The sequence below is a fragment of the Magnolia sinica genome, chromosome 17 (assembly GCF_029962835.1).
Source record: "Magnolia sinica isolate HGM2019 chromosome 17, MsV1, whole genome shotgun sequence".
NCBI lineage: Eukaryota > Viridiplantae > Streptophyta > Magnoliopsida > Magnoliales > Magnoliaceae > Magnolia > Magnolia sinica.
In genome coordinates, this window is record NC_080589.1 from 49,025,509 (window position 1) to 49,052,597 (window position 27,089).

The window sequence follows — 27,089 nt, forward strand, 5'->3', positions numbered from 1 at the left end:
GTTTGTTTGAGGAGAGCGGGCTTCTGAAATTTGACAAGTAGGTATCTCGAAAATTGTATATACTTTCTATTTAATACTTCGATTTGAACCAAGTAATTGTTATAACTGTGGTCACTTCTCGTGTGCCTTTTCCAAAGTTCCCTATCGACTTTGTATGCTATATAAGTTAGGATGAGAATAGTTTCATTTTAATTAGAAATTAAGATCAAGTTGATGTTATATATATATATATATATATACACGAGAATAGTTTCATTTTAATTAGAAATTAAGATCAAGTTGATGTTATATATATATATATATATATATATATATATATATATATATATATATATATATATATATAGTTTCATTTTATTTAGAAATTAAGATCACATGCACACACACATTGCTGGAGTTGTACACACACACACACAAACCCACCCACACCTGCTGGAGTTGCATACACGCACACAGACACTGCTGGAGTTGTACACACACCAACACACACTGATGGAGTTGTATGCATATATGGCATGTGTATGTCATGTATCAATCAAACTGAAGGGGTAATTTTATAGGATAGCTATAAGACTGGCCATGCTTTATGGAACAAAATATTTGTGGAGTTGTATACTATACATATATGGCATGTGTATGTCTTGTACCAATCAAACTGAAGTAGCTGGACTGAGGATATTGAGATGATAGAATTAGAAATGAATGCATTTGAGGGAACTTAGGAGTACCACCAATAGGCAGTGTTCATATTGTCGACGATATTATCGACAATATCGAGATAATATTGGTATCGACGAGTCACCGACATCAACTCCCCCATATATCTCATCCCTTTGGGTTTCGGCGAGTTTTCGGCCATTTTATCGCTGAAACGATAAAATGGAGATATTTTCAATATTATCGGGCACGATCAACACCCAAAACTCCCATGCACCATTGTCACTCAGCAATTTTGACAATATCATCTTTAAATATCACGAAAATATCGGTCCAGCGACATTCGACTTCCACCAGTTGCTTTGTGCGTAAATACCAGGAAAATTGAAAATAAAAAAAATAAAAAAATAGAAAATCAAGAGGATGTGTTGAAATTGCTTCAGATTTGGTTTGGGTTGTCAATTTCGGCACATCTTACTGCATCTATTTGGATATTGATTTTCGGCGACTCCACCGTCAACGGCTTTGGGGCAAAAATCTGATTCTTCATCTTCTTCTTCTTCTTCGTCTTTCCAACGACTGTCTCTCTCTCTCTCTGTGACCAAAATTAATCACTCTTTTCTCTCTGTCAGTTTCAACTTCCAAGGCTCTATTTCCGTCAATTTCCAAAACAAGATATAAAGCAGCTATATGATACTCCGCAATGTATGATGATTTGATACACCGGCACTTAAAAATTGTACACGTAGCATACATATTAACTCATAATACACCAATTAAATTGTGGAAGTAGGTTACTTAACTCATGGTCCCAAAATGAGATTGTTTGGACAATCCAAACCTCTAATTCGTGGATACATTAAAATAAAATAAAATTTTATTTAAATATTTTTTAAAATTATTTGGAAGGATAGGATGGATGTTTGGATGATTGGATGGCATGGATGAATGGTTGGATGAATAAAGGGAGGGATAGAATAGTTGGATGGTTGGATGGATATTTGGATGATTGGATGGGATGGGTAGATGGCTAGATGGCCGGTTGGATGGAGGGATGGATTTTGGATGATTGGATGAATAATTGGATGGATGGATTGTTGGATGCTTGTGTGGATGGTTAGTTGGATGAATGAATAGGTGGATGGGATGAGATGGATGGATGGTTGGATAATTGGATAGTATGGTTGGATGGATGGACGGATGGGATGGTTGGATGGATAGATGGGATGGATGGGTGTATGTTTAGATGATTGAATGAGATGGTTGGATAAATGGATGGATGTTTGGGTGGGCAGTTGGATGGGATGGATGGATGTTTGGGTGGGCAGTTGGATGGATGGGATGGTTGGGTGGATGGATGGATGGATGGTTGGATGATTGGATGGGATGGGAATATTGGACGATTGGATGGTTGGATGAGATGTTTGGATGATTAGATGGAATGGTTGGATGGATGATTGGATGAGATGGATGGATGTTTAGATGATTAGATGGGATGGTTGGATGGATGAATGGATGGAAGGATGGGATGGTTGAATGATTGGATAGATTAATTGATTGTTGGATGGATGGATGGATGTTTGGATGATTGAATGGGATGGTTGGATTGTTAGATGTATGTTTGGATGCTTAGATGGGATGGATGGATGGGATGGGATGGTTAGATGGATAGATGGGATGGATGGATGTATGTTTAGATGATTGAATGAGATGGTTGGATGGTTGGATGGATGGATGGATGTTTGGGTGGGCAGTTGGATGGATGGATGATTGGATGGGATGGATGGATGTTTGGGTGGGAAGTTGGATGGATGGATGATTGGATGGGATGGTTGGATGTTTGGGTGGATGGATGGATGATCTGATGGGATGGAAATATGGGACAGTTGGATGGTTGGATAGATGATTGGATGGGATGGATGGATATTTAGATGATTGGATGGTTGGATGGATGGTTTTGGATGGTTGGATGGGATGATTGGATGGTTGGATGGATGGAAAGATGGGATAGTTGAATGATTGGATAGATTAATTGATTGTTGGATGGATGGATGGATGTTTGGATTATTGGATGAGATGGTTGGATTGTTAGATGTATGTTTGGATGATTGGATGGTTAGATGTTAAATGGATGGATGGGATGGGATGGTTAGATGGATGGGTGGATGGATGTTTGGATGATTGGATGGGATGGTTGGATTGTTAGATGTATGTTTGGATGATTGGATGGGATGGATGGATGGTTAGATGTTAAATGGATGGATGAGATGGTTAGATGGATGGATAGATGGGATGGTTGGATTATTAGATATATGTTTGGATGATTGGATGATCTGATGGGATGGAAATATGGGACAGTTGGATGGTTGGATAGATGATTGGATGGGATGGATGGGTATTTAGATGATTGGATGGTTGGATGGATGGTTGGATGGGATGATTGGATGGTTGGATGGATGGAAAGATGGGATAGTTGAATGATTGGATAGATTAATTGATTGTTGGATGGATGGATGGATGTTTGGATTATTGGATGAGATGGTTGGATTGTTAGATGTATGTTTGGATGATTGGATGGTTAGATGTTAAATGGATGGATGGGATGGGATGGTTAGATGGATGGGTGGATGGATGTTTGGATGATTGGATGGGATGGTTGGATTGTTAGATGTATGTTTGGATGATTGGATGGGATGGATGGATGGTTAGATGTTAAATGGATGGATGAGATGGTTAGATGGATGGATAGATGGGATGGTTGGATTATTAGATATATGTTTGGATGATTGGATGAGATGGGATGGTTAGATGGATGGATGTTTGGATGATTGGATGGGATGGTTGGATTGTTAGATGTATGTTTGGATGATTGGATGGGATGGATGGATGGATGGTTAAGGGGGCGTTTGACTCAGGGTATTAGATGGGATTAGGTGGGATAGAATTGCATTTGGTACCGTGCAATTCCATCTAGCATTTGGAGAGGTTGGGATTAGGTGGGATGGAATTTCACTTAGTCCCATGGAATTGCATTTGGTCTCATGTAGGATTTCCATAGATTTTGAAATCCACTAAACATGTGGGCCCCACATTGGTGCATGCGTTTATCCATGTTGTCCATCCACATACACCGTTTACACATGATATTCTAGTTATATACGTGTACAAGTGAATGAAATCTGTTTTGAACTTGGTCCGTTGATTATAATTCCATGGTCCACCAAACATGATTTTGCTTAATCTGGTGTTTTTGGGTAGCAAAATTTTTATCCCAAACATGGGATTGGATGGCTACAATACCATGGAATTTCCAAACATGCAATCATTGTGCAATAATGATGTTAATCCAATCTAAAATAATTCAATACCATTCAATTCCACAGACCAAACACGGCCTAAATGTTAAATGGATGGATGGGATGGGATGGTTAGATGGATGGATGTTTGGATGATTGGATGGGATGGTTGGATTGTTAGATGTATGTTTGGATGATAGGATGGGATGGATGGATGGTTAGATGTTAAATGTATGGATGAGATGGGATGGTTAGATGGATGGATGGATGGGATGGTTGGATTGTTAGATGTATGTTCGGATGATTGGATGGGATGGGATGAGATGGTTAGATGGATGGATGGATGGATGTTTGGATTATTGGATGGGATGGTTGGATTGTTAAGATGTATGTTTGGATGATTGAATGGTTAAATGTTAGATGGATGGATGGATGGATGTTTAGATGATTGGATGGATGGTTGGATTGTTAGATGTATGTTTGGATGATTGGATGGGATGGATGGATGGATGGTTAGATGTTAAATGGATGGGATGGGATGGGATGGATGGATGGATGGGATGGGATGGGATGGTTAGATGGATGGATGGTGGATGGTTGGATGGATGAATGGGTGGATGGTTGGATCATCATGCATGTGTATTGTGTTTATATGCATGTTTATGCATGTTTATTTGCTTGTTAATTTATTTAATAAGATTTAAGTGATTGTAGTTTTACTATGGGACTGGTTTCTTACGACAACATATACTTTTAGGCCCTATTAATGGAAATTTATTATGTATGCATTCTTTCTGCAATGTTTTGATTCCTAAATATGTAAATATGTGTATTTTAGCATCTCTTAAAGTTTCACTAAAAAATTCCACCATTTTTCTTATGTTTCACCAAATTTCCCCACATTTCCAGTTATCGGCGAAAATGATATTATATCTTTATCTCCGACCAGCGAAACTTGTAGCGATAACGATAACTCGAACACTGCCAATAGGTGATAAGAGAGGGAAAGTAGGCTCAGATGGTCTAGTCACATGCAATGGCAACCAAGAATTGTGCTGGTTAGGAGTGGGTTGGTGCAAGTTGAAGGCTCGAAAAGGGCAAGGGAAGGCCCAAAAGGACATGGGTGGAGGTAGTGAGAAAATACTTGGTTTAAGCGGAGTTATTGCCTGTGATAGAGTGGAACGGTAGAAAATGATTCATATAGCCCACCCAAATTAGTTGGGATAAGGCTTAGATGAAGATGATATGATATATATACTTGATCAATCTAATATATGAATACATAATATTCCTACATATATTATATAATTTATTTATACCTAATTCAAAGTTTTTGTTTTGAGGCCACCTCAAATGTGGAACTTCCTGTTGAATCCCACCATTGATAGGGAGCATCAAACTCCCAAAATTAATGCAACATAGGTTAAAAAACCAAGATTACCATTTTTTTTCATTCACTATTCACCATTATTATAAAAAAGTCTTTTCATTTACAACTGCATTTCCCAAACCAGAGGAAACCCTAATCTAATCCTAACAATATAGTATATCTAATCCCAACCATCTATTTTTGAAAATTTAATAATAGCTGACATGTTCCTAAATCCCATTATTTCCATATAATCCTTCTCTTAGTTGATCATAATTGGCTCAATTTATGTTCGACTAGCATGATGTCGGGTTCATATGAACTGGAACTCGATAAGCTTCTTAAAAATACCAAATTTAAGTCACCCAAAGATTGTTTAGTTCTCAGAAAGTGGCCTGAAAAATAAGCGGGCAGAAACAAGCATACCTATCGACTGTTGCTATATATATATATATATATTTCATTAAAACCAATTAAGTATGTGAATAGTCAAACAATGTGATTCATATGGACTGAAAGATCACTTGGAATACAATTGGGGCCCACAAACTGCTCAAATAGCCTCATGGACCCAATCCACTGACTGGATGTCTTGATCTTGGCCACTCTTGGTCTGCATCACAAAGCCTTATGATTCTTATACTAAAAAAACAATCTGAAGCAAGATTGGTGCATCTTCAGTTCTCGCCAATTTCCTGTACAAGAAATTGATATGCTGTTGCTCATGCATCTCTAGCCTCCAGAAACTTGATGTTTTAAACTTGTTATCTGACTGGGCTTTGATTCTACTTGAATTACAGCTTCACCAACTAATCAGGCCCCCACAGAGCTCAATATTTCATGTTGGTGGTAGGGGTGGCAAAGGGTTGGGTTTGGGTTGGCTCACGGTAGCCCAACCCATTTACTAAACGGGTCCAGACTCCAGCCCCGAGCCTGACCTGTGACCTGACATGAGATGACCAGGTCTGAACCATGAGCAGGTACCTAAGCCCAGGTTTGGCCTGACTTGGTCCAGTTAAAAAAATTGTATTGGGAGAGTTTGCATGCAAGGCATTTTGCAATGTTCTACACATCTCTGCCAGTTGACAGTACTAATTTATTTACATGTAAATATATGAGTGGGTCAGGTTGGCAACGGCCAACCTGAGACTGACCCGTTCACTGGAGACAATAATTTGAGGATGTCCATTGAATTTATCTATATGTTGAAATAACTTAGTCTATGTTGCACCATACAATGTCTTCTTACTTTTGCATTTATAGCAGTGATGAAATGTGTCTATATTTCTTGATAACTAAAACCTTTTCTTGACTTCTTGTACTTGGTATGGTCCTTACCGTCTGTCAAAGTGCATCAGGCAAAGAGTTTGATACATATGCAAAAGTTGTTGTGAATGCGGCTGGGCCATTTTGTGACTCTGTAAGGAAAATGGCTGACAAAGATGCACCACCTATGATCTGTCCCAGCAGTGGCGTACACATTGTTCTTCCAGATTATTATTCTCCTGAAGGAATGGGCTTAATAGTTCCCAAAACGAAGGATGGCCGTGTGGTGTTCATGCTTCCTTGGTTGGGAAGGACAGTTGCAGGAACTACCGATTCAAGCACTACAATAACCATGCTTCCAGAACCACATGAAGATGAGATACAGTTTATATTGGATGCCATCTGTGATTATCTTAATGTTAAGGTTGGTTCCTAGTAACTAGATCCTTTTATTTGGTTTCATAATTTTATTGCTGGTTCGGGGGCATGCTTCCTTTCTTTGTTCAGAAATTATTTAGCTCTTCATAGATTGTGGGATGCAGTTGCTTTCTGTGAAACTAATCTCTAAAATGAGTAGGGCATCGTGATTATTAATGGTTTTAAATTTGAAAGGTGATGAAATTGCTTATCATGCTTGTTTGTATTCACTGCATGGAAATACTATGGAATGCTGTAAATTTACTAAAAGTTGATGTGGAAGGTTAAAATCTTGCTGCTCCTGTCCATTTTTTTCTTCTTCTCAAGATTCCTTTAACATTTTATTTTATTTTATTTATTTATATATATATTTTTTACATAAAAAAGTAAGATTTGTGAGATTTAAGATCTGGCAGTGTCTGGAATTCCATTTGCATTGAAAAGGCTGTTAATTGCTATGGAATGTTTTAAATGGACTAAAAATTTAATGTGGAATTTTAGACTAATGCTAATTTGGTCCATCCTTATTCTTTAGATATTTTTAAGTCATTTCAACGATTTTTATACAAAAGTAAGATTCTTGATATTTAAAATACTGTTTATAATTCAATTTTTGTAAATTCCCTGTTTCTTAGATCCATTCCTTTCTATGATTAGGTAAAGGACATCCTACATGGAATGCGGGGAATGCATAATTTAGTTTCAAGTTCACATTTCTGATCACATGGAGTGTGAAGGGGCCCTTTATGTACCTGTCTACGTAACTTGGCATGAGTACTTGTCTTGTTGTGTGACTCTCAGGGTGTTAGATATGGGACCTAGGGAAATCTGATTTCCAGAGTGACATGTCTATAAAGTAATATGGTAGTATTCAATGATATTTTATGAATAGAAGATTTAGTTTATAAATCACATCATCATCACCATCACCATCACCATCATCTAAGCCATATCGCAATTAATTAGGGTCAGCTACATGAATCCTATTCTGCCATTCCACTCTATCAAGGGCCAAACCTTTAGTGAGACCATAGGTTATCAAGACTTTTCTTACTACTTCCATCTACGTCCTTTTGGGCCTTCCCCTTTCCCTTTAGAGCCAACTTGTACCATCTCGCTCGTAACTAGCACAGCTCTTGGTCTCTGTTGCCCATGAATGGTCAAACCATTTAAGTCTACTTTCCCTCATCTTATAACCTATTAGTACTGCTCCTAAGTTCCTTCTTATACATTCATTTATGATTCTATCCTTCCTTGTCTTGCCACTCATCCATCTCAATCAGGGCTATTCACGAGTTGAGCTAGCTCGAAAAACTCGCTCGACTCGGCTCGAGTCAGCTCGGATTGACTCGGCTTGAATGGCCGATTCGGGCCGATTCAAGCTAATTATTTGAAGCTCGAGTTGAGTTCAAGCCGAGTTCGACCAAGGGGCATTTCAACTCGACTCGACTCGACTCGAAGCTCGAACTTGAGCTCGACTCGACTCGAAGCTCAAACTCGAGCTCGACTCGGCTCGATTAATAAATATATTAAAGTTGTGGGGAATGCGGAGAAAGTTAAACTGGGATCTCTTTGCTTTCACCCCAGCCGCGAAGAGTTTGATGTTGGTGTTGATGATCTCTTGAATCCAAAATGCTATATTGCATAAAGCACTCACATGAATAGACATATCCTTCCTGAATATGTTGTGAGTTGCAAGTCCTCAGATCATCTGCAAGGTAACGAAAACTGCGCTTTTGTCTGAGCAGCAACAATATAGGTGGGTCCCACTTTTTTGTGGTCTCAGGTCTGTTCAAAATCCTATCCATTGAAAAGTATGGCCTTGATGATGGGTAATTCAGAACATACAATTGAGGATGCTTTTGGCCCCATGGTTCTTCTATCATAGGGTCCACACAGATGGATTTTCTGGACTGCTAAAAGATGGACTACACCCTATTTCGGTTGCCGGGCCAAACCAAAAATGAATTTTGCTTGGTGGAGCGTCATGTAAAATGCCTCTTTAATTTTTTTTTATTTATTTAGCTTCTCTTCTAAATCAATGGAGGAGGATCAAGAACAGAATCCATTACTTTCTCACCCAACAAGCTTGAGCTCGACTCGAGGTAAACTCGACTCGACTCGAACCACTAGCTCGACTCGAACTCGACTTGACAACTTTGATAAACAAGCCAAGCTTCAATGTTGAGCTTGAGGCCGAGCTCAAGCTCGAGCTCGAACTCGAGTACATCATGGACAAGCCAAGCTGAGCTTGGCCCACCTCGACTCGACTTGGCTCGATGCCCACCCCTAATCTCAATGTCCTCATCTTAGCTACACTCATCCTATGAACATGTTCTTTAACAGCCCAACATTCTGTCCCATAAAGCAAGGCTGGTCTTATAGCCATTTTATAAAATTTCTCATTCAGTTTGAGTGGTACAAGATGATCGCATAAAACTTCAAAGGTACATCTCCATTTCTTCAACCCAGCTTGAATTCTATGAGCAACATCCTTCTCAATCTTTCCATTCTTATGAATTATTGACCCTAGGTATCGGAAGTGTTCATTTGGAGGAAATAAATCAGATGGTATAGAAAATATAAATCTTCATGATCTCAGCCTTTTCCCAACTAAATGGGTTGGTACATTGATTGTGTTCTGCCATTGCACTCCACAAGGACCTACAAAGATCATTTCCCAAGTTAAACCATACATCATCAAATATTTTCTTTCTACCTCCACACTCATCCTTTTGGTCCTTCCCCTCGCCTCTCTAGAGACTTGAACCAAAAATTTCCTTCTAACAGGCACAATTCTTGGTCTCTGTTACATAGGACCAAACCATCTAAGTCTGCTTTCCCTCATCTTATTACCTATTGGTGCTACTCCTAGAAACTATAAGTAATAAAAATATAAAAAATTAAATTGGCATGTAATGATGCGAAATGACAATATCTTTCTTGATAGCTGCATGAAAATGTGATTGTGTCTGGCACTTCTGTCTCTGTAGCAGCTCTCTAAAATGGTGTCCTTGGTACTTATGTTGTATAAATATAGATCCAAGTAATCCCGTGAACTTATTCAGCTCCAGCAACTGATAAAGTTATGAAAGTATGCTACTTAGGGGATGTTGCTTTTTTCTTAGTAGGAAAAAACCAATAATTCTAGTGATTTTTATTTTTATTTATTTTTATTTATTTTTATTTTTTTTTTATTTTTTTTTATTTTTTATTTTTTGCTTTTGAATTCTAACAGGCTGCACTGGAAAGTCCACTTAAGATGTCAATATACTTTCTTTGCAGAGCTTTACCGGTTAAAGGTCCATCCATTTTGGAGTTGGACCATTCAATCATTAGAAAATGTTTGAAGAAAATTAATGAAGTTATTTTCTCATTTATTTATTTATTTTGCTAGTAATATCCTCTTTGACTTGCTCCATCTGATTTACTTTCTACTTGAAAACTTCAGGTGCGGCGCACAGATGTTCTTTCTGCGTGGAGTGGCATACGCCCATTGGCCGTGGATCCGTCGGCTAAGAACACCGAGAGCATTTCCAGAGATCATGTTGTATGTGAAGATTACCCTGGTTTGGTCACTATTACTGGTGGAAAGTGGACTACCTACCGAAGGTAAAATTATCTTGGACAAGTTGGTCTGCTTTACAGGCAAGTTAGATCAAACATTATTGACAGATGTGGAACTTTCTCTGTGTCATATTATATGGATTTAATGACTATTGACGCGCCCAATATGACTTGAATTGCACTAACACCACATGCACACATATGAAATGGCGTACTTGGGCCAAACAGCGAAGCATGCAAGTGAAAAAAGGGCAAAAGTTTATAACTGAACATGGATTTGATACCACAAATTCGCTGACAGAAATCTGCCACTAACCACTTGTTCAGTGTTAAGAAATACGTGAAGAGAATCATGCTGTTCATGTTTCTACTGCAAAGGCATGTGTACTGTTGCTGATACATACATACATACATATGTGTGGGTGGGTGGGATATCTGAACATTTACGTTTTTGCTGTGAGGTCTTGTCTATTGGTGCTGATGTAAAAAAAGAAAAAAGGAAAAAAGAAAAAGAGGGAGAGAACTAGGAATTTCTTAAGAGAGAATTCTGGACATGTTTTGGAGTCTAGGAAGAGATGCTTCTATGAGAAATTGCTTACCCAAGACCTAGTTAATGGGGATACAATTCTTTTCAGGAGAAGAAGTGAATAGCATGGATTCTAGAGGTGTTGCCAAACACAGCCTGAAGAACTAGAGAGAGAGAGAGAGACACACACACCCTAAAGAACCAGAGGGAGGGAGGGCTTGTTCTAGGAAAGACACTAAGAGGGAAGGCATTGTTTGTAAAATAGATATGGATAAAACTGTCTATCACGATCTCGGAATTTTCTCATGTATAATGCTGAGGTGGATCAGTTTCAGAGAGAGCTCATTCAGTGGCATTAAGGAGTGACTCAATGGCTTTAATTTTAGTTCTCATCAATGTCTCCCTGGCCGGGTTGTTTCTCTAGTTCTAGAGGTTCAAGGAAAGGAGGCCCCTTGTCTCCTTTACGGTTCTTCATCCTTGCGGAGGGCTTAAGTTGGATTTTCTCGAAGGAAGAATAGATTAGACTTATCAAGGGGTTCCAAGGCAATTCATCCTTTTCCATTTCTCACATACAATTTACTGATGACATGCTAGTGATGTGTGAAGCTGATTTCAAGCAGGTTCAATCCTTAAGGGGATTATAAAGTGCTTTGAAGCAGTATGAGATTAGCATGTTAATCTAGGAAGGATTTTAATTTAATGGTAGGGGTGGGGGCTACCTATGAGGGTTCACTCTCTGTTTAGATGCAAACCTGGTTCTTTCGTTCTTTTCTATCTGGGTATTCCTCTCAGAATCAGGGTGCCCACTCTACTTGGACAGTTAGACCCCGGTCATAGAAAAATTTGGGAAAGGCCAGCGCCTTGGACGGAAAGTTATCTGTCTTAGGGCCCTAGTCAACATGGCGATGGCGAATCTTCCTGTGCATTTTTATCTTTGTTCAAGACTTTGGTGGAAGCAACAAATATGTTAGAAAACATCCAGAGTGACTTTCCATGGGAAGAAAATGTGAGCAGAAAAAAGATTCATTCGGTGCGTTGAGATGAAGTTAAAATCAAAGGAAGGAGGCCTGGGCTTCGGTAGAATTAAAGAAAGAAATTGGAGCCGTCAGGTGTAAATAGTGGTGGAGGTTCAAATCATAGAGAAAATGTTTTGTGGAGGATTGTGGAAGAGAAGTACAAGCTTTAAAACAAGGTGGCTAGTTTTGCAAATAGCAGGTCAAAGTTGTAAATTTGGAGAGAAATTTGTAAGATGAGGGATACAAATAAAGAGCAGGGGAAGACACTCAAATTAGGTACCCGATTCAAGGTGTGTAGAGGGTACATAATCTGGCTGCGGGAGGAAATATGGTTGGGCAACAGCTTTTTGTTAGAAAGTTTTCCTGTTCTTTACAGAGCTGCTTCTCCCAGAGACATTCAGTGAGAGGCAACATCATCAATCTCGGTGATAAGTTGGTACGAAATATTACATTCTGCGGGAATCTAAGAGATGGCAAAGTTGTTGCGTTTACTGATTTGATGAACCAGCTTGAGCTAGTGGAAAGTTTGGGGAATGAGGAATGAAATTTGGGAATGGTATGATTTTTGAGTCTTCATGGCGAAGTACTTCCAGAAGCTCAGAGTTCCAACCAAGGTGTTCAATTCCAGTAACGGTGGCTGTAAAGGCCACTGCCATTACCATTACGATACGGGCCGTAACAGCCATTATGGCATTAATTTATTTTTTTTTTCAAAAAAATATGTTTCTAGACTGTTATGGGGCTGTTATGGGTCCACTACGGGCTGTTTTTTCTGTAACGGCCGTTTCGGCCCCGTAATGCGTAAGGGTTATGGTTGTTACCGTTACGTAACCATTTTTGAATACTTGGGTTCCAACCTGATCTGAACACTTCCGTCCCCCAAAAGCCTTTGCGTGGACAATAGGTAAGGAGAAGATCTTTACAACCTTTGCAGGAGAGGTTGATGGGGATTTTAGAGGACCTACTCGGGTGTAACTGAGACGGAGGCGACTACTCACATCAGTGCAACTCCTCTTTGCGGATGGGAGATGAGTTCCAGATGGGGCCTTTTGGGCCATTTTGAAGACCCCACATGCATTAGACGTGCATTAAGAAGACCCCACTTAGGGGGTGATGTCCAACCTTATTGGAGCTTGGGAAAAGAAAAGAAAAGTCTTTCTTGTATTGAAAGAGTGTTTTTTCCTACTTGCTTTTAGGGTTTGTGAGAAATTCTCTCTTCCAATCAAATTGTGGAAGGGTAGAAGCTTGCTTAGTGGTGGATTCCTGTAAGGTGTTTTTTTCCTCTTTCTCTACTCCAACAAGGTACTCCACTTCGTCTCTTTTTTCCTCTTCTCATTCCCTTACATCTTTTCTAAACCCATCAAAACCCAACCTAATCCACCCCCTTTTCTCTTTTCCCTACCCACCTGCGCGCACACGTGCGTCCGTACGGGCTGCCATGTGTCGTCCCCCTTTTGGTACTTTCCCTCCTTGATTCCCCTCCAAACCCCACCTAATCCCTAGATCCCTTAACCCGTAGATTTTAAAAAAAAAGGTTGAACGAGATTAAAAAAAATGCAAGTGTTTGCACTCAACATTCATATGGTGCTGTGGAGATATATTTCGTATTTGATGAAATTCAGGATTTAGCTCCAAGGACAAATATCTCGTTTGCCCACTTGAGAAGGGCCCAAATGAAATGGCTGCTGGCCTTGCTTAAGAAGTGATTGAATGATCAGCTGTTCATACCGGGAACTCCTTCCCTCGTGGTTAATGTATCTCTCTTTTTGTTCCTAGCTTATCTTCTTAAATTTCTTTGTGACACTTCGAGTTTTCCGTTGCTCTTAAAAATAATTTTATTAAAGCATCTTTCCATGCTTTGCTTCCTTGAACAATCACCAATCTTCCAGTCACCTTTCTTTCTTAAGTTGTTTGACTAGACTTCTATACTCACTCTCAGCATGGCAGAAGACGCTGTTGATGCAGCTATAAAGTCTGGCAAGCTGAATCCATCCAATGGTTGTGTGACTAACCGCCTGCGAATTGTTGGTGGGGATGGATGGCATCCTGCACTGTTCACAGTACTAGCTCAGCAATACATACGCATGAAGAAGACACACAGTGGGAAAGTTGTTCCAGGGGTAATGGACAGTGCTGCGGCCAAGCACTTGGCTCGTGCATATGGTACTTTGGCTGAACGAGTGGCTATGATTGCTCAGGTGAGCACTCTTGCTTGTCTTTTCCTTCCCTCCCTCCCATACGTACACACACCCCTCCCCACTCTCTTCACTCAATTGATTTTACTGATTACTTGCCTGGAAAGTTTTAGGGCCCGTTTGGATGCAATTTCCGCAGAAAGGAGTTTCCACAATAGCAGATCTGTAACGTCGACTCTGATTGGTTTTCAATGAGTGGGCTTTTAAGCACCTTTTCATTGAGCCGGGGATCGATGTGGGCTGTGAAAGTGCATTCAAATGCACATCTTGGAAAGCGGTTTGGATTGAAACGAAATTTAGGCGTTAAAACCCCTTTTTGTAGGTGCATCCAAACAGGTCCTTAATTCATTTCTATGGCCAACCTCTTTCATGTCAATTATTCATTTCATGTAAAATGATCTCTAATTATTAGCTCTTCTTTTTCTTGCATTAGCATTGTGTTCGTTTTACATTTGAAAGCAATGAATATTTTATTAAAATTATAAGGATCACAATTATTTCTAACTATTAAGTAGACCTAATCTCAGATTTTCATTTACTATCTTGTATGACCTCAAACAGCCTGCCCTAGACTCACATTTCTGTTTTTGTTCACCTCTATTAATTCTATCCTGAACCCAAGTTTGGCTGAGGTTCAATCCACTTTTATTCTCTTTTTCCTTCCTATCTTAATGAACAGAGAAAAATTGACATGAACCAACCATATTATATCAGCAGATTGTCTTTATCTTCTGTTTTCTGGACTGGCATATGTCAGTGGCATGATTGGTTTGTATTTCTTGCTACTGAAAAGGAAAATATAATTGATAGCTCTAATCTTATTATGACCAAGGGTTCAAACCTGGGCCTAGGGGCACATAATATTTGGCTCTGAGACACATGTTAGCACTTTGCACAGCACATAAATGATTAATCCATTTACTTATCATGTCCATCTCAATCAACTGAATGACTGAGATCATTAGTTCTCAAGACAGAAATTTGAATTTTGGATGTATATATATCTGTATTGTAAGTTTTACGGTTCTGTTTATGTGATTTTACAGAATGAGAATCTAGGGAAGCGGCTGGCCCACGGATACCCTTTTCTAGAAGCTGAGGTTGCATATTGTGCTCGGCATGAGTACTGCGAGTCCGTCGTCGATTTCATTGCTAGGAGATCTCGACTTGCTTTCCTCGACACCGATGCAGCAGGCCGGGCATTGCCACGTGTAATACAGATATTGGCCGCTGAGCACAAGTGGGACAGGTCAAGACAGAAGCAAGAGCTACAGAAAGCTAAAGATTTCTTAGAAACATTCAAGTCTTCTAAGAACGCACAATTCCATGATGGAAAGCACACAGGTGATTATCGCCAACTCCTTATAATTAAATAAAGTAGAGAAATGCTGAAGTGATTTCGATGAGGAAAGATTGAAAAGGCAATTCGCAGCAAACATCCCAATTCGGCACATCCGTGCAAGATCTGGGCCTTGAGTTCCACTGTGAGCGTACCCTGGCCCAAAATTAGGCCAGTCCATTTATCAGGTGGGCCACAGGTGCATTCTGAACAGGGTTGTTTATCTTTATTCTTGGTGTCTATTTTTCTTATACACATGGGCTGCTTGATGAGTATTTGTGTCAAGGCATATGCACAGATGAACCCACCTTCTGGGGCGGCCAGGCTCTTGTGAGTAGTGGCACTGTGAATCACCTTTCTTGCTTCTCACACGAATCATGGTAGCATTTCACAAATAGCTAAGAGCTCGTCTGGATGCACTTCCTCAAAATGGATTTCTGTAAAAAGGGGGATTTCAAGCCCGCTTTTCCGATTCGCATTGGTTTTTGCCGGGTCAACTTTTGAGCTCCCATTTTGTCTAGTGGGAGATGAGATGAGGTCAGGGTTTGCAAAGTTCATCCTAATCCACAGCTTCAACTGCTGTTTGGATCTAAATGATGTTTAGGCCTCAAACTCTGCTTTGGAGAGTGCATCCAAATGGGGCCCTATGGGTGCAGTTGGCTGCACCAAAGATGATGAGAAATTCCAACTAGACCTTCAGCAAATCTTTTTCTTCTAAAAAATCTTATGGTATTTATTTCCACTCTTGCAGGTTCATGAATTGAATTAAGATGGAATTCCCTGAGACAAGTTCAATGTAGCAAATGAGCAGATGGTTTTTCGTCAGAGATTTGTGTTCCTGACTTTTTTGTTGGGAGAAGGTATGGTCCAAATAAGTTTCTTTCCACTTAATGTGACAAACTTCTACTTGCACATCAATAAAAGCACGTCTCCCATTAGATTGTGTACTCAAAGCTGATTAAGATGGGAAACAAGGTTGATAGTCCTCGCTAATTGTAGTAAACCAAAGGCTTAGGGCTCCTGGGTGATCAGAAGGGTGGGCCCCAGCCATGAAGGGTGTTGTTTCTGCAGCCAGTAGTATGCCTTGTCTTCCAGGTTTGCATTTGTTAAGGGGGGCGCGCTCTAGTTGAACTGGTATCATTGTAAGCCACAGTGGTACCTGGCATATGTGGGGCCCATGTGATACATGCATGACATCCAATCCATCCATGTGCCAGGGCATGTTACCTCCAGGACCCAAAAGTCATGCTGATCCGTGTATCAGGTGCACCACACCACAGCACAGGGAACAAGTTGAGAGGGGACTCCCTCTGTTGATTTACGTCAGGGTCCCACCATGTTGTTTATATGGAATCCAGGCCATTTGGACCCTTCATCTGGCATGGATGAAAGGTCATACCCAAAATCAGGTTGGTTTTTACAACTCAGTGTGCCTTGATTCAAATCAAGGGCGGCTATTCCCTCGCAACTTTTTCCCCGTCTTATGGCCCACCCAAGTTCTGGATTGGTATTATTTTTGGGACATGAGCATAACATGAGGTCACGCATCTGATGGTTGTATTGATTGTGCTGCATACATCACGTGGCCCCACATATGCCCCTGGTACAACCAGAAGCTTAGGGTGATACCTGGACCAATGGAGCGCACCCAATTGTTGAGGGCTGATAAACTGGGCTTCATCATGTCATGTACTCCATTTCTTTCACTTCCAACTGCTTTGATGGAAGCCCATGTGCAGCGGGTTGGTATTCCTCTGATGAATTGTGCAATGTGTCTTTTTTACCATTGATGAATTGTATCATCTTGGCATTTAGTGTATAAATCATATCCCCAGCCTTGAGTCTGTACAATTGAAGCCTTGTTCGGTGATCCTCACTGTTGATGTAGTGGACCCCACTGTGGATATATCATGCCTAAAAATCTACCACATTGGACACCTTTTGGCCTTATAATTGGTGAATGTGGACAGTTGCTCTGCTTTTTCATAAACAATCATTTGCAGTTCACGGACTGAAGGATTAGTATTGCTCTATCTGGGATTTTTTTTGTCATGTTCTATCCATAGTGGGACCCACCCACCGTATGATGCAATGAGGGTGACACATGGAGATAATTCCATGGTAACAATTTTTTTTTTGTTTTTTTGTTTTTTAAATAATGTGTGGGGCCGCTGCGAGGCATCGATGATGTTCCCATCCATCAGATGCACCCTGGCTCGTTTAACCATTGCCCCAAAAATCAGTTTGATCCAAAACTCAGGTGGGTTACATGACAGGGCACCCTGATCCATAGCTCAAGTAGACCGAGTGAAGATACCATCCTTTCAACACTAAGTTCTTGGTATGGATTGGTATGGATTCCCTAGTGGGGGTGGCTAATAGCAGGGTATGTACTGACGGTCGGGTGTGTAAAAAAGAAAAAGGAAAAAAAAAGGGAGGCCTACTCATGGTTGAATATGGTGCCCACCATGCTGTGTATGTGACATCCAACCCATGGATATGATAGATGCAATCTGCCTGTGTGGGCCCTGCATGCAATCAAGGTAGGCATTCCACCTCAACTACTTCATGGCGTGTAGCCCAACTAAATTAAATTACTTATGTGCCTAGTTGTGACGTTCCTGCTGTTCATAGTTTGATGATGATGATGTCAAACATCCACATGGCAGTTTGAGGAGGTTAGCAACGTCCCCAAAGCTGCTTTAAATAAGTTACAGTGCTCCTAGTTGCATTGGGACGCTTAGACAATCCAATCTATTGATTTAGACCATTCTTTATATTATTCAATGCTCATTTCATTGGCTACCATGCAAAGGTCTCACCAATCTGACAATCTTCTGTGATAGCCTTTAATAGTAACTGTTGAGATCAGGTATCAATATTCGATCCATGTATTTGTTAGACCCATCATGTATTACCAGTTGAGATGGAAGTCCGTCGTAAAAATCGTCCAAATAAAGTTTTGGGTCCATTGTCATGTATATATACCATCTAATCTACTCTAAAAAAGTGGGGACATCACAAGACATGATTTGGGCCAAGTAACATGAAGTTAAAGAGTTCTAGGCATGATTTTGCACCATTTCCTATAATGTAGACCACATAAGTCTTGAATTTGACCGACTTATAGGACGCATGGTGAAAATGTGATGGTACACCAGATGGATGATGAGTGTGCTGCATGTTTATCCTAAATGGGGAAAGTGTGATTTTTGCCGGTGATCCTCATGATGGGGCTGACCTATTCAACGGATTGGATGTTGCGCATGCGTGAAAAGTGAGAAGCTATTTGCTTGTTGGATGGGAACTTTGCAGTCTAACCCTTTGGACTTTAGACCTCTCCATTTAATGATAAACAAAAATTAACTAGGCGTTGTTAAATTAGAAGTAGGGCAACCCACTAACAATGCTTCTGTTTCGAGATAGATAAATAGGGAGCATTGCCTTCATCATCACTTAAAACTTTTAATCCATCTTTGGCATATTGAAAACATCATCTTTTAAGCTAGATCAACTTCCAAAATTTGAATTCCTTTAGCACCATCAATGTGGATGATATCAATTATAAAAATAAAGAAATATAACTATACTTCCTGCCGACTGAAGAATAATAATAGACATTGCTACTCTTTATTAGGTTATCCGTGTGCCCATGTGTTTCTTTATCTGGATGCTCCCTTGGGACACCACATAATACTTAAATTGTATTGGGGTTGGGTCCCTACTCATGCCTCAGTGTTAATTTATGTGAGTTTCAACACTCAGGCCGTAAGCTAGAGAGTTCCCATGTGGTGTGTGTGCCAAAAAAAAAGAGTATTGGAGTTTATAATAAGATTGAAGTCCGAGAACTCAATCCGGTCTTTTCTCCCTAACTTCTTCCTTTTCGTTTTGTTACACACCTACCCACAATGCATAGGCACTTGATCCCATGATCTTAGTGTTCAAACAAAGTTTGTCTACCACCAATCTATGGAGTTGGAACCACCCAAACCTTTTTCTACTCTCTTCTACACGCTTAAAACAAAATTCTTCAATTGATGCACTAAACTTTTGAAACTATACGCGTAGAGCTTGATCATAACCATAAATTCACTTCTTTGATTTTCATAAATGGTTTGGATGAGATGGATCCTCAAACCCTTCCAAGTTGTTGGATGTGAACCTGTTCATTCAGGACAATATGAGAAAGGCATATTTCAAATAGAGTTGATTTAATCGCCAACCATAATGTGAAGCAATAGCAAGAAAACACTTATATGGTGCTTGACTTCACAATTAGACTAAACCTTTCATCATAATTGATGCCATATTATATCATGCAAATTTTGCTACCGCTTCAATTTGGGCTCCTACCTTAAAATGATTTGAGAAAAGGGATGAATGGGGTGTGGATAAACGTATACATCGGGGCTGTGGTAGGACGCAATATGTTTCCCTTCATTTTTGGGTTCATACCCTAAAATGAGCCAGCAAAACAGATGGACAACATGGATGTAAACACATACATCACAGTGGGCTCATAACGTCCAACATATCAACATCTCCCTTTCTCTTCTTCCCGAAATTGTCTCTCTTGAATGGGGGAGGAAACACCCTTTCATAGATACGCCCCTACGCTTTGCTGCCTTACGGGAATCCAACAACAACCTTCCCATCACGACTAGCATTTTGCTTGGGTAATGTTTGAGAATTTGAATTTTTAGTGAAGTATTCTCCCCTATGCTCAGGATGATCAGGTGAGAAGAGATGCCCGCTCAATCATACGGGCTAGTGGGCTAGGGCGACGACCCTAGGGGGGCTGCTAGCACCAACTGCCTCTCCTAGTGGAGTACATATCTGGGCTTGCCTATTCGAGCAAGCCCCGTCAGTGCATTTCTCGCCCTTACTCACTCTCGTGCTACCTAATACATGATCAAATGACGCTGACCTCATCATCATATCGCATAAATGCAGCTTTACACTGCCCACAAAAATACGACTATGAGCTCCTTGCCTAGATGGACATAGCTCAATACTTCCCACCTACCTAGACATAGCCTCGCGTTTCCTGTCTCGCGCATGGAACAACACTATGTTGCTTGTCTGGTACCTAGAACAACCCTATGCTACTTGTCTCATATCAGGACGGTGTCGCATGCGGTTCCTCTTCATTCTCATATCAATATGGCCCCTTGTCATTATGAGTTCAGCCATGCATTCAATACATGGTACTGGCTAGTCATAAGGGGAGGTCGTATGAATGCACCCTGTTACTCATTTGGATGATAGTCCAACTCTCATATGCTCTCGGGAGATCTTGTGCTCGTTGTCAAGGCAGCATAAGTGTCCTTTGTATAGCTACATGGGATAGACGCTAAGGCTAATAGTTCCCTCGTGCTAATAGCTACATGGACCACTTGACCTCAACAAATCTGAAAAAAGAGATCGACGTGAGGTGGGCCATGATCCCTCACAACTAGGATTAACTTTAAATCCCAACAAACCCCACATCAGAAATATTGGCTTCATGGCATAACTATCTACCCAAATCTCACCTAGAAAGTTACACCTCACTCCTAGAGTATTGTGGGCATTGAAATGATATGGCATTATTCTTATTTCAAAGTTTATTAATGACCTCTCCGATAGGTCCAAGAACAAGTAAATCCAACATTGAATCAGCAAGTTAAAGCTAATTTAAATGGGCCACTTTTGTAAATATGCACAAACTCTCATTCGTCTCCTTATTCAATTTTAGATTTTCAGAGACATTCTAGCACCCTTAATGAGTCTCCAAAGGATATTTGGCAAATATGTATTAGTTTGGGAAGATTGTGGGCGCATGAGCAAAAGACCTCCCAAAACTAAGATTTTCATATGCTTTATTGCTTTTATGCTGACTGTTATTTTTATTTTTAACTGTCCATAACTTAAGAAGATTTTATTATTGGTTGACAGAGTTAAAAAGTCTTTTATCAACGAAGTAGTCATGAAGACGGATATTGGTGGTTATTTTATTAAAAAATAAGCATATCACATGTAAGCGTAATAATTGATGATTTTGAAAATTATCTTTTATTCCTCTTTATGAAAGAGAAGAGAGGGCTTTATATACCTTGGATTATTTTATTTTATTATTTTATTATTATTTTTTTTTTTGTGTTTTGATTTTTTGGTCACCGAGTCACTCATAAGGTGACCGTACCATTTTAATCAACTTGATTTGTCATTGAGTTACTTGCCAGATTGTGATATCAGTTATCCTTTGATGACCATTGTTGTCAATCTTCGTCGCCATAGTTGCATAAGTAGGATACCGCACCCAACCCACATTAAAAGGCCCAATAGGCTCTCACACAGTTTGAATACAGTACTCTTAAAGCATTAGAAAATAAGGGAGATGCTTAAGTTTTTATTATTTATTGCAAACCCTAAGATTTCCTCTTATGCTCTCTCTCTCTCATTATCCTTTCCTTCCATTGTTGTCAAATCGCATAAACAATCCTAAACCATCACTGTGGGCCAATCACTTATGCAATCGCATAATCGCATAAGTGATCTCCCAATAATTTTTTATCTTGAAAAAATTAAAATAAAAAAGTAAAAAAATTAAAAAGATTTGTAAAAAATTCTATTTTTTAAAAAAAGTATGTCTAATTACTACAAGTAATTGGATTTTTTTTTTTTTACATATTTCATTATAATTTGTATAATTACCTAATTATTATATGATTATAATTACGTCTAAATGAATATTAGACCATCTATAAGTCATATAACAATCAACAAGTTCCACTAATAAATAACAACTTATTAAAAACTACAAACATAGAGATTTTATTGATAACTTGATGAGTTGATGTATAAATAGTACAAACTATAAACCAAAACGTTAAAAAATTCAAGTTACAATTACAAGTACAACTTACAAAATTACAACTTATTGACTTACAAATTCAAAAATAAAAAAAATAAAAAATTGGCTACTATACTAATAGTACATATTGATCCCTAATCCATTATGGTACAACATCAACACCACCATCATTGTCATCATGGTTGCCATCAAATTCATCTCTTTCTTTCTTTGATGTATACCTCATCTTTTTTTTTTTTTTTTTTTTTTTTTTTTTTTTTTTTTTAAATTTTAAAAAAATGTTTCTTTATTATTAATTCACACTAGTTGTTCATCCATATCCAATAGTTGATCATCTTTTTCTTCTTACATCTCCTTAATCTCGTCTACTTGTTGGCCTTGACTGCCACTAAGCCTTGTGCTACTACTCACTCATCTTCTCCACCTTTGAGTTGAAGAACTTTCTCTAGGTGCCAATGCATATACGACATCTTATACGTGGGCCCATGTTAGGTCCTCACCTGCAAAAATTGGGTCCTCTCTCTCTCTATAAGCCACCCACACCATCTGCCTCCAAATCATCTAGGCATATGAGATCATAGATACTAGGTTTTTTTTTCACCTAACTTGGAATCATTCTCGCAGCTTTTGGTTGTACTCGACAAAAACTAGATCATTTAGTTTTTTTTTTCAAAACGATTTCGTTTTGTGTATGTATTTGTGTTACTTTCCAATTGAAAGTGAATTAGACATGACATATTACTTTTTAAGTTTTAATACTCTCTAAGTCTAAATTCAACATTTAAGAAGTGAATTGAAAAACTTACCAACTCGAACGTATTCTAGTTGCGCTTGCAACCGCTAGTAGAACATGTAAGGTCGAGAATTTCATAACCACCTTTTTTAGTATTGGATCCTTTCTATTCAGGTCCATTCCATACATTGACCACCAGTCAACTATTCAAATAACAACTAAAGTAAGTTAGACTTGTAGTTTGTAAAAAAAACATTTATAAATTAGATCAACTCACTAAGACATTCATACTTACTCAACAATTTTATAGTTGTATGCATGATAACCATGTTTCTTGAAAAAAATCTCCACACATTTCCTATAAAAGTCTAGTAGAGAAGAAATCTTATCCTGTTCGTATTTATTTGGAACCACTCTCTCTAAAACATCAGGAAAGCCAACCATATGCGTCACTTCTCCCTTACTGTGATTGGCAGAAATGAAGAATACAATTGATTAAGGATGTAGGCAGGCGAATATAATGGATCATTGGTGGAGTGTTGGGCTATTGATGAGATTGAGATATTTGCTCCAAACCTCTGGTCATTCCATTTTGAAGTTAGTTTTATTAGTATGACTATGTCTTTAAAGAACAATTCGAGCTTGGTGGATGTCTTTATTAATGGTATAAGTGGGGGTATTTATGGACGAAGCAGTCATTTGATTACAGTTCTGCACAATCTTAAACATGTTAAAATTCTGACGTTGTGTAATGGCTCACTTGAGGTATATGCTTATTCCTATTCTTCTATGAATTTCTTAACAGTTATGATTTGTGCCACACAAACATCTATCTATATTTATCTGCATCAGGTGGGGCCCGCCTTCTAGATGGCCTGGCTAGAAATCAGTCAGTTCGACCTGAAATTTTTGGCCAGGTCATCTACACAGTGGGACCCACCTGATGCATGGCGACCAAAGGTGTGTGTTAAGTATGGCATAACTCTTTAATAATGTGACTTTTATATTACTAAGTCTTTCTTTTAATCTGCACAACATATACATTTTGAGAGGAAACGTAGAATCCATGATTTGCCTGTTACATTCCACGATTTACAAGAATTGCAGTTACTGATGGATCGGAGAACTAGAGGCTTTCTACCTTCCATCTATTGCTTATTCAAAAACTGTCCATCTCTTTATCTTGAGAAGCTTTTCATTGAAGTAGGTCTACATATGCTCCCATTGTAATTTCAGTTCCCATTTAATTTCTTTGAAGAGTTTCAACAGACATCCTAGCCATAAATGAGATGGACTTTTTTTTTTTTTTAAAAAAAAAATTTATTTTTTTATCATAGTTTTTGCTTTAGAACTTAAAAAAAAAAAAAAAAAAAAAAAAAACTAAGCCTTGTATTCCATTAGCAAAAGAGAGGCTTTACAGTGAAGGAGCTTTGGGCCGCCCGGGGACAAAAAAGCCCGAGCCACCTATTGTAAGGGCCATCACCGACAACCACCCAAAAAACAAAACACAAAATCAAAAAACTTTACATCTTCACTCGGGTATCTCTAACAACACCTAACCCGATCTTATCTAAGAATAGAAGCCCACGGATGTGGGGAGGGAGGGACGCCTGGGTCCCACTAGCCTCCTTAGCCATGCCGTCAGCTGGGCCATTTCCTTCCCTGGGAATTACCGAGAAGACAAAATTAGCTGTTCGTCCCAAACTTTTGATCCTAGAGACCCAAGGCTTCAATTTCCAAGGGGTGGTAGAAGTCCCAGACAGCAGGCCCCTTGCGACCATGGAATTGGTTTCAACAACAATTCTAGAAAAACCTCTATCTAGACAAAGGACAATACCATCATAAATAGCCCGAAGCTTCGCTTTGTTGTTCGAACCAACCCCATAAGCAGACAAGAAAGCAAAAACAAAACTGCCATCATCCCTTTTGCAAATACCGCCACCTCCAGAAAAACCCGAATTACCACATGCTGATCCATCCACATTCAGTTTCACCCACCTAGTAGCTGGCTTAGCCTAGTAAACCGTCTGCATGGAAGCAACTTGCGTGGGATGGGGCTGGTTGACGAAACCAGCCCCGCCTAAACGCTGGAGACAGTCTTGATGGTCCTCCAAAATGCGCATATATAGCCCACCATTTTATCCTAGCGATGGATTAGTTAGCAGACATAGGGCGATTCTCCTTCCTCGCCCCGTTTCTTGTACGCCATAACTCCCAACAAATGAGGATTGGGATGACTCTCCTGATGGGGGCTGCCGCCGAACCTCGAGCTGCAGCATGCTTCCATTACGCCAGCCTTTCTTGTGAGACCCGACCTGAGTTCGCATGTGTGCATGTGCGTGTGTGAGTATGTATTTCGTCCATTTTGGTCTCGCGGTCCTACTGGTCAAATTTCGGTGATCCGCAACCTTCAGATAGTGTTTGTGGTTATCCTTGAGTTCGGTCACATAAACCTGACTCGGATTGACCCAAGTCCTATGCCATTGCGACCGCATCATCGTCGCGGTTCCAACGCCGCATCTCGAGCGTAAATCCGATGTGTCCATCAAAAGTTGTAGGCCACACATTATTTGGGCCGTTGGCTGCATTTTTGGTGTGGCCCACCTGACTTGCATGTTTTCCCATGTGCACTATTCCCCATGTAAGCCACCTTTAGGCTAGCAATGATGGCTTCTTTTCTCAAGAAAATCATGATGAGATTAGCTTCTCTAGGCAATGATGAGCCACCCTATCCCAAGAGCAATGATTGTTTTCTCTTTTCAAAAACTCATCTTTTTCTAAGAAACTAATCATTCCACCTCTACAACTCTTTCATATCTCTCTCTCTTTCTCTCTCTCTCTCTCTCTCTCTCTCTGTCTTCCTTCATTTTCTCTTCTCCACCTTGCAAGATCACCCAAACATCTTACCTTGCTGAAAAGTTCAGCCACATTTCTTCCATCTCCCTCCTCATCTAACCCTCCACTTTCCATCTTGACCCTTCATCCATGGTCCTTGAAGCCTAAGGATTTTAATGTATCAAAAACTTTGAAGATCCAAGTAAGGTGGGTGCTCTTAAATCTTCCTTCATCTCATCTTTAGATACTTGTGGGACCCATCAAGTGATGATGGAGGTCCCCCATGCCTCCATGATTGAGGCCAATGATCCATGGATGGGGCCATTCTCCATGGACCCCATCATGGCAATTTCTTTTGATGCATGTCATGTAGGGGTCATCTAGACCATAGATTTTGGTGGGAGAAGGCACTCCCACCATATGATTAATTCCTAGTACATGCATGGAGCTAGATCTAGTTTGTATGTGATTTAATGCATAACATGTATTTATTGTGATAAAGGGAGGGCCTCAATAGTGGTAAAGACCCTCCCTTGTGGCCGCATTTTTTTTTCCTTTAATCTATCCTTCATTTCGGATGTGTGTGGCCCACTTAGGGGCCCTGGAATATTCAGACCGTCCAAGCAAGGTGGACGCCTATGGCTGTCCATTCCTTGGACGTCGACACTCTATTTGCTCCTATTTGGATGCATGCAATGGGTTTTGTGAATGAGTTTTTGTCTGGAAGTTTGTGGACCACAACACTAATCTTATGGGGTATTTCCCTCTTTAATCAGTGGTAATGATCAGTTATTTCAAGACATACCTTGCTGTTTAGAAAAATTCTGGACTGTTTCTGGATTGTTGGGCATAGTCTATGGACTGATTTGGAGGATGTTTTACCTCCACTATTTGATTATTTCTAGAGGTGTCAATCCCACCTAGAAGTATGACAAATTTCACCCTCATCCGTCCCTGTTTGATCACCCAAAAGGGTGGGCCAAGGAGGGTGGACAGTCCAGATTTTTCTGGACTGTA

The 27,089-nt window shown here is 39.7% G+C and overlaps 2 protein-coding genes across 2 annotated transcripts in view; one reads left to right on the forward strand and one right to left on the reverse strand.

Moving 5' to 3' along the window:
- The window catches only part of LOC131231918 (glycerol-3-phosphate dehydrogenase SDP6, mitochondrial), a 38,541-nt gene extending 21,955 nt beyond the window's left edge, over positions 1 to 16,586 (forward strand). Inside the window, exons 3-7 of the mRNA XM_058228300.1 lie at positions 6,681 to 7,012; positions 10,457 to 10,617; positions 14,054 to 14,312; positions 15,356 to 15,653; positions 16,400 to 16,586. Of these exons, the coding sequence (XP_058084283.1) occupies positions 6,681 to 7,012; positions 10,457 to 10,617; positions 14,054 to 14,312; positions 15,356 to 15,653; positions 16,400 to 16,407 (1,058 nt within the window). The 3' untranslated portion in view covers positions 16,408 to 16,586. The remainder of the gene's footprint in view (positions 1 to 6,680; positions 7,013 to 10,456; positions 10,618 to 14,053; positions 14,313 to 15,355; positions 15,654 to 16,399) is intronic.
- An 8,174-nt stretch (positions 16,587 to 24,760) lies between these two features.
- On the reverse strand, positions 24,761 to 25,524 carry LOC131230496 (uncharacterized). The gene is made up of 2 exons (XM_058226413.1): positions 25,405 to 25,524; positions 24,761 to 25,252 (listed from the first exon to the last, which is right to left on the reverse strand). The coding sequence occupies exons 1-2, from the start codon at positions 25,522 to 25,524 to the stop codon at positions 24,761 to 24,763; spliced, it is 612 nt and encodes a 203-aa protein (XP_058082396.1).
- Positions 25,525 to 27,089: the final 1,565 nt, after the last annotated feature.

What these genes read in the sequence shown, in the direction of transcription:
- LOC131230496 (XM_058226413.1), bottom strand. Translation starts at nt 25,524, where the DNA reads ATGGAAGCATGCTGCAGCTCGAGGTTCGGCGGCAGCCCCCATCAGGAG. An exon ending in AGGAAGGAGAATCGCCCTAT is followed by an intron (nt 25,253 to 25,404) that starts GTCTGCTAACTA and finishes ACGGTTTACTAG; the next exon opens with GCTAAGCCAGCTACTAGGTG.